Source organism: Cucurbita pepo, chromosome 14 (genome assembly GCF_057944985.1).
Source record: "Cucurbita pepo subsp. pepo isolate OVF chromosome 14, ASM5794498v1, whole genome shotgun sequence".
NCBI lineage: Eukaryota > Viridiplantae > Streptophyta > Magnoliopsida > Cucurbitales > Cucurbitaceae > Cucurbita > Cucurbita pepo.
Window position 1 is genome coordinate 5,575,867 of NC_141811.1, and position 8,386 is coordinate 5,584,252.

At 38.3% G+C, this 8,386-nt stretch overlaps 1 protein-coding gene across 1 annotated transcript; it reads right to left on the reverse strand.

Annotated features, from left to right (window-relative positions):
• Positions 1–290: 290 nt before the first annotated feature.
• On the reverse strand, positions 291–4,196 carry LOC111810628 (inactive TPR repeat-containing thioredoxin TTL3). The gene is made up of 6 exons (XM_087117175.1): positions 3,158–4,196; positions 2,613–3,051; positions 2,320–2,515; positions 2,067–2,239; positions 1,655–1,988; positions 291–766 (listed from the first exon to the last, which is right to left on the reverse strand). The coding sequence occupies exons 1-6, from the start codon at positions 3,648–3,650 to the stop codon at positions 653–655; spliced, it is 1,749 nt and encodes a 582-aa protein (XP_086973301.1). The 5' UTR covers positions 3,651–4,196; the 3' UTR covers positions 291–652.
• Positions 4,197–8,386: the final 4,190 nt, after the last annotated feature.

The following is an 8,386-nucleotide window of genomic DNA, read 5'->3' on the forward strand; positions in this document are numbered from 1 at the left end:
AAGAATTGAGAAGTTCTCCACTGAGAAAGAAAGGTTGGGCAATGACAGATCAGAGGGAAGTCAGAGCATTGGTCAAGAGAGATCAAAAAGGATATAGGGACTAGGGCCCTAACAGAGAGAACAGTAAGGATAATGAGCACGTAGCCCGCCAGCAACCAAATGAACCAAGCAAGAACTCTGTTAAGGCAGTGTCGGTTAGTGTCCATTAGCCTCATATGGTTACGTCTAATAGGTCCATTCTCTGAATCGAGTGGTCATAGAGTCAAGTTGAATATAAGATGTATATTGTTTATATGTTCTCAATTAAGAAGTTAAAAGTTTAAAAAAATGAAGAATACAAACTCTTTTAAACACGAGTACTCGCGAAGAAAAGAAAAGAAAAGAAAAGAAAAGAAATGAACGCTCGTATCAAACTTAAAAAGAATAGCGAAAACTACTTGTAGAGTCCTATAAGTTTGAGGAAAGCCAGATCCTAAGCCACCAACTTCTGCTGATTAATTTCATCTCATAACATCCATTATAATGTGGCTTCCTTTCACATAACTTTTGAGCTCATGGTGCCTCTTCCCCACAATGCTGGCCTCCTTTTGTAGCATCTACACAAGGCTTGCGCCTCATCCATGCATGGTTGTGTATATTAATTTGGTCCGCTTTACTTTAAGCTTGCCATCCGAGCTTTGGCGAGCGCTTCACCGACCTCCTCGTCGTTGGGACTTTCTCCTAGCAAGATCTCGTAGTCATTTATTGAAGCTTCCCATTTTCCCAACTGTATGACATCACATTACAAGAACTTATATGATCCATAAACATGGGAATGAGGGGTTTATTATAATCGCCTATCACAGCCATACTCGAGTATAAGCTTTCGTGGCTTTGTTTTAGGTTTCTCCAAAAGGCTTCATACCAATAAACCTATGATCTTCCACTAAATTAACGAATGTGGGACTCACTCCCAATAACCTTAACAATCCTCCCCTTGAACAAAGTACACTATAAGCCTCCCCTGAGGCTTATGGAGCTCTCGAATAGCCTCTCCTTAATTGAGGCTCGACTCCTTTCTTTGGAGCCCTCAAACAAAGTACACCTTTTGTTCGACATTTTAGTCTCTTTTGACTATACCTTCGAGGCTCACAATTCTTTGTTTGACATTTGAGGATTCAATTGACATGGCTAAGTTTAGGGCATGACTCTGATACCATGTTAGGAATCGGATCTCCACAATGGTATAATATTGTCCACTTCGAGTATAAGCTCTCATGGCTTTGGTTTGGGTTTTCCCAAAAGGCCTCATACCAATAAACCCAGGATCTTCCACTAAATTAACCAACGTGGACTCACTCCCAATAATCCTCAACAGTGCCAGAGTGGAGGTTGAGCATCAAAAGGGTGGACACGAGGTGGTGTGCCAGTAAGGACACTAGGCTCCAAAGGCGAGTGGACTGTGAGATCGCATATCGATTGGAGAAAGGAACAAGTGCCAACAAGGACGTTGGGCCCCGAAGGGGGGTGGATTGTGAGATCCCACGTCGGTTGTGGAGGAGAATGAAACACTCTTTATAAAGGTGTGGAAACCTCACCCTAATAGACACATTTTAAAAACCTTGAGGGGAAGCCTGAGAAGCTAGCAGTGAATAGGAGGAAGAATATAAGGTACCTTCCCATTGCAATCGGCTCGCCGCAGTCTAGCCTTGCCATACGACGGGCGAACGTTAAGCGCTGCATTGCAATCTTCAACTGCTTTCTCAAACTGTCCAAGTTTGGACCTGCAAGCAGCTCGGTTACACAGCAGCACAGCATTGTATGGATCATGCTCAAGTCCCTGACCATATGCAAGACATGCCTCAGAGAATCTGGATGCTTTGAATAACTCATTGCCATTTGATCGAGCAGCAGCAACCGCTCGAGCTCGCCTCATCACTACATTAGTCTCTCTGTTGTTCGAGTCAAGCCGAGCAGCCTGCTGTACTGCCTCCAGTGCATCATCGAATCTGCAGTCACACATCATCTTCAGAACCATCTCTAAAGTGTTGAGTTATGCTCAAATTGGCAGTAATATCAACACGAACCTGCCTGCAGCCAAGTCGACCTGAGCTCGAATGAGTAGTAAATTGGCATTGCCAACAGGACCAAGGAACTTAGTACAGGCATCCACTTCAAAGGTTGGACCTCTTGATATAGCTTCATCAGCATCTTGGTGCTTGTGAAGCTTCAAAAACGCCTCAGCTTGCAAAGCAAATATCTTTTGCAAACAATCCACATGATTCAATTACTAAATGAACCATTTTAAAACAGAATCTTAAATAACTAAAAACTAAGCACCTGCGGAGCGGAATCTGCCCCGGATTCTATCGCAAAGTCGGTCTCCTTAATCACGGTGTTCCAATCTCGGAGTCGTCGTGCTTCGGTGCATTTGTTCAAATGAGCTTGAACAGCCTTGGCTTTTGCTAAGTCCTCTTGATCAGCCTCTGGTCCTGATTGTTTGTAATGATACATTGCCTTTTCTGCTTCTCCTAATCTGTATTCTCAGTTAAACAACAATGTACATATTTTAGTTTCGACGACGCCGAAGACGTTCCGATATCCAAATCTTAGACAAGGATTGTTTCCAATACCTAAGATACAATGTAGCAAGTCGACGATGAGCTCGATGGTAATGCGGTTCGATCGAAATGGCTTCTCTGCACTCGAAAACTGCATCAAGAAGCATGCCAAGTGCTGTTAAAGCTGCACTTTTATTGCTTCGGTACGACGCCTTGTTCGGGTCGATCGCAATTGCAGCTTCATATAAAGCTAAGGCTTCTGCAAATCTTCCATTCTTGTAATCTTCATTCCCCATGATTTTCAATTGCTCGGGATCCATTCGAGTCGACAATGCTCGACAAAGCGAACTCGATTGTTCGGCATGCCTCGGCTGACCCTTGGCTACATTCCTCATCCCACCATTTTGGTGTTTCCCATTTCTTATTGGAGTCTCTTCTCTTGCTGTTTTAGGCACATAATCAACCACATTGTATGCATTTCCATCTCCGCTAGCTCCTTGTCTTAAGTTACCTGTGAAAGCAGTGGCATTCATCCTTAAAAGAATCGAACTTCAATGAACTTCTAACTTGCATCAATCTTATAGGCTAATTTGATTAAATGTAATGGATAATGTTACCCAAATTTCCAAAGATCATGACATTGCTGGAGGAGGCTCGAACAAGCGACCCATTAGTCCCCTTAGATTGTTGGTGATCAGCGATCATGATCTCGAGTTCGCCAGAGATCCCAATGGCGTCCTTCGGCACCTTTCTTCCTTGGTCCACATATCCATGCCCGGCCGCCGCCACTCTGCTCGGCGGTGCCGCTGTCTTACACCCTTCATTCTGCTTGTTCATCGGAACTCCTCTCTGCTGATTCGAATACACCGCCCTCTGTTGTCTCGGCTGGTTCGGATTCACCTTACTCGCTGGTTTCGACTCTGCCTCATCGGAGCTCCCACGCCGGCGCTTCGAATTCGGACTGCTCGGCGTTTTAACGAAGTTATTGTCTGAATTCCCAGACGAAAACGAAGCATTTGAGGCGCTTCTTCTTGTCCAAAATCCACGCCGACCAAACACAGCTTTCAAAAAACCACAGCTAGATTTCTTGTCCGAAAATTCATTATCCATTTTGAAAACCACACCCCAAACTCCAATCGTGTCGAGTATCAAAAAGTTACAGACCCATCATTTGAAAACTGAAAATTTTCTCATAGTAACGAAGAACATACACAACAACAAAGGGCATAACCCCAGGAGCTGACTTGCATCTCTCCCCCTAGAGTGGCTACCTCAAAACAGAGCCCTCTGTTTCCTTCCCCCAAAACAGAGCCTCTGTTTTCTAGCCCCTCTCTGAGTTTCTCGAAAAGGGTTGAAAAGAAACGAAAAAAGAAAAAAAAACCCAGAAATTATTATGGAAAAGAGCTGCAAAATCACGAGGAATTCGGACAGAATCCGATTGAATGGTGAGGGAACAAGGAAAACGAGAACTTGAATTGAAATGGGGTTTTGTTATGCTTCGTAAATTCCAAAACTTTTGGGTTTGAAATTAGGGAAATGAAGGGAGGGTGAGCGGGAGAATCGGAATGATAATCGGAATGTCAGCGCTGCGTCATGGGACGGAACATCTCAGGAGGGGACAGTGAGGACACCACGTTCAGGATGTCCGTTGACATTTTGTTTCAACCAACATACAGCTATGCTGGTATTGTTCAGCAACACCTATACATTTTTTAAATTATAAATTTAATTTATTATTTTTAAAATTCATTTCTAATCAATTTAAAAAAAAAAAAAAAACATTTTGGTCTTATTTTATTAAAAATTTTGAAGTTGGTCGTTTTTTTAAAAAATAATGAATTTATAAAAATAAATTGATATTGATTACAAACGAGTGAGTTTTTACTGTTATTTTTTAATTTTAATTTTTATAGAAAATTCATTTATCAATTTCTATTTATCTAGTGGGCCCAAATAATAAATTTTGATAGGCCCAAATATAAATTGAGTGAACAAAAGATATGGGCCGCCACAATAGTTTTGATTTTGTCCAAGCCCAATTACGACCACTACCTGAACTCCATTTTGCAAATCATTGGGCCTCATTCTTTATGGACATGAAAGCACTCTGTTTCATATTTTTTTCCGAATTTTAAAAATAAAAAATATTTTTTATGAATAATTTCAAAAAATAATAATAATAATTAATTAGATAATATAATAAATATATAATAATTTTAAAAAAAGAGAGAACAATAATATATATATATGAAATAATATATGTGAAGAGTAATGAAGTGATGTAGTTTGCACATGGGTTTGTTTGCAAAAGCTTTCCCCTTCTTTAGATTAAATTATTCCATTCTAAAAGCATAATATAAATTTTTTTAATTAAAAAACTACTTATTAAATTTTTATTTTCATTAAAATGTGACTTTTTTTTTAGACCCTTAACTTTATTTGATTCCATTAGTGTTAACTTAAAAATTGGACACTTGGAATTATATATTTCCAATAATTTTTTTTCAATCAATCAGGTAAAATTTTCTGGTGGTTCGTTCATAGGAACTCTATAGTTAAGCATGCAATTTTATATTGAGTTACCTCTTGAAAAATTTTCTTGTAAAAACAAAATATCCTGAAAGAACATATATTGGTATGCAGAGATAGTCTCTACCGTTCAAAACGTGAAGTACGTAACATAACCATGTTGCATGAGATTTAGAGGAATATCAAAACCATCAGGTGTCTCGTATCTGAATTTCAGATTTTGATCTGAATCTTAGACATGAGTCGATACAATCTAATACATAGATTATAAATGAACTGAGATCTTGAATGAAGGAACTGAGACCACATTTGAGAGTGACCTTTAGGATAGAATGACTAAGAAAAACTTAAAAGAAAATTAAAGTTACTCCTTATATCGATAAGGTGCAACTTTTTTTTTTGGTATTAGTTATAAAAACTTAATAGTTAAGCGTGCTTTACTTGGAACAATTCTATATTGGGTGAACCTCGTAGGAATTTTTTTGGGATGCATGTGAATGAAGACAAAGAATGCTCTTAGAATGACTTGTATTGGTCTGTGGGGATGGTCTTCACTCTTAAGAATCCACGAGTAGGTAACCTGACTATGTAGATTTTGAATCGAGAACTTAGGTTATTACAATATCTGTGTATGTCTCAAATAAAAATAGTTGAGAGGTGATATCTCACTATTAGATTTAAAGATATCCATGCATTTCGAATGGACTAAATACTCCACGTTTAATAACTTCATGTCTTGCCTCAAACGGATTTTTAGTGTATAAGATGTAACGCTTCTAGTCCACTAAAATACTTCGCACCCAAACGAAACTCGTACCAAACACGTATTACAAACACTTACAAAAAAAAAAAAAAAGAATAGAATTAGTGAAAGAACAATATATCCTATCAAAATCAAAACAGCTAGGGCCTTTTTGTACCATTGAATGTGACTTCTTGGATGGGTAACCCCCAAATTTGGTATGATATTCTTCTAAACCCAAACATATTTATTTAAATAGAATAATATCATACCATTATTGACCCGTAAAGATTAATAGATGGTAGATGAACACGACTCTTCACAATGATATGATATTATCCATTTTGAGTATAAGTTTTCATAGATTTACTTTATCCAATGAAGAGAGTATTCTTTGATTATAAACCCACGATCATTCTCTAAATTAACCGATGTGGGACTTTCATCCTAAAACAAAAGACAATATTAGAGTCATAACGTAACCCTGTTGAAAGTGATATTAGAGTGAAATCTGTGGTAGAATTGTATCGAGTTTCGCTCGAAAATATATGTAAAATCTTTTGATATTGATATCGAATAAAGAAATTGTGAACCATTGAAACGTATTTATTTATATAAATTTATATAATTGTAGTTGAATCAACATCTGTCTCAATCCTAATATGGCCTCGCTGAGGGTGACTGAAGCTGAGTAACCAATGAGCAATGAGCACATAACCACAGTGACGTTGTTCCCCGTTGCAGTGGCATCTGGGTCACGTGGGTGTCCATGTGAATTCTGGTGGGGGCTTGACATATCGGACCCATCACGCACCCACCTCCCATTCACTGGTCCATAATGCCTCCAACCCATTAGGTTTTTTTCTTGTTTTTTTAATCTAAAATACAAATCCTTTTATAGGCTCGGTTTAGTCTATTTCGATCTCGAACGATTGTTGTTGTAACATTCCTTGACGCTCGTATCGATAGTGTTTAACTAACCCTATAACATACGATAATAATTGAGTAGATAATGGTTGTCAAAACGTCTCTTGCTAGTGTCTACGTGTTCTTGTTGGGATAGCTCTATTCATTATAAAATATCCATTTTTATTGTATAAAGCTCTTTTTGGCTAGCAAGAGTAGCTTTCCCGAAAGCCAACCTCCCCAATGAGCAAAATAAAAACACCAACATTACCATAAAAAGAGAAACTTTGCAATTGTACTATCATCGACAATAAAAGTGAAACTATAAAAGATAATCAATATCTTATTCATTGAACTATGTTCAAATTGGTTGCTAACAAAATCCTAACATCTAAATGATACAATTGAATAAGTTCAACTTTTGTATATTAGATCGAATATCATAATGGAAACGTTCTACGTGTACGATCTCTCTACATGTGTAATGCATAGGTTCGTAATTGATTAGATGGTTATAGTGTTTCACATGCACAACACCAATAATTGAGTAGTTTAGAGAGTGATTTTAGGGTTAAATTAGGTTGCAACAATGATGGGTATCAATCCAAGTGGACTCCATCTTTCCACGTCCAAAAGAGACGATGTTTTTAAATAAGCTTTGGAGCCATGTTTGTGTCTCGATTCCAACACCAAAACCCATGTCTTTTTCTTTATCTTCTCTTCTTTTTTCCCCTCCTTCCTTATGCACATTATATATATATAAACTCCCTCCTTTTAAGTGCATTCCAACTCCTCATTCAACCATAGATTCCCCTTTCTTCAATGGTGCCTTTCCCTTTCACGAAACCATCCAAAACATTAAAAAGCTTACTTCTTTTTACCCTTAGTCTCCTTACCAAGTGACAAGGAAACCCCATAACAAAAGCCAATTATAAATAATATCAACAATAATCGGCTAGATTCCTCTGTCCCTCAGGTGGGTTTGTCTCAAATCTTCGAATTTGACACCTGATGACTCTGATTGTGGCATGGTTCACGTTACTTACTTCAATTCTAAGAGTAAAAAGTATCCCCACAGACCAACATTGGTTCGTACTTTGTCTTCATTCACATGCTTCTTAGAAGCATTATTAGCACGTCATGCAATATGGGATTCCTCTGTCCTCAAGTGGGTTTGTCTCAAAATCTTCAAATTTGATACTTGATGGCCTCGATATTCTCCTACATTTCTTGTGACATGGTCACGTTACTTACTTCTAACTTCTAAGAGTGAAAACTATCCCACAGACCAACACTAGTTAGTACTTTGTCCTCATTCACATGCTTCTCAAAAGAATTATTAGCACGTCATGCAACATGGGATTCCTCTGTCCTCAAGTGGGTTTGTCTCAAAATCTTCAAATTTGACGCCTGATAGCCTCGATATTCTTCTACATTTCTTGTGACATGATCACATTATTTACTTCTAACTTCTAAGACGAAAAACTATCCCCACAGACTAATACTAGTTCGTACTTTGTCCTCCTTCACATGCTTCTCAAAAGAATTATTAGCATGTCATGCAACATGGGATTCCTCTGTCCTCAAGTGGGTTTGTCTCAAAGTCTTCAAATTCGACACTTGATGGCTTCGATATTCTCCTACATTGCTTGTGACATGGTCACGTCAC

Bases quoted from the DNA above. Each gene is read 5' to 3' on its own strand.
- LOC111810628 (XM_087117175.1), bottom strand. From the start codon at position 3,650: ATGGATAATGAATTTTCGGACAAGAAATCTAGCTGTGGTTTTTTGAAA. The intron at 3,052-3,157 runs GTAACATTATCC...CTGCTTTCACAG, and splicing joins CATGATCTTTGGAAATTTGG to GTAACTTAAGACAAGGAGCT. The intron at 2,516-2,612 runs GTATTGGAAACA...CTGAGAATACAG, and splicing joins CTTGCTACATTGTATCTTAG to ATTAGGAGAAGCAGAAAAGG.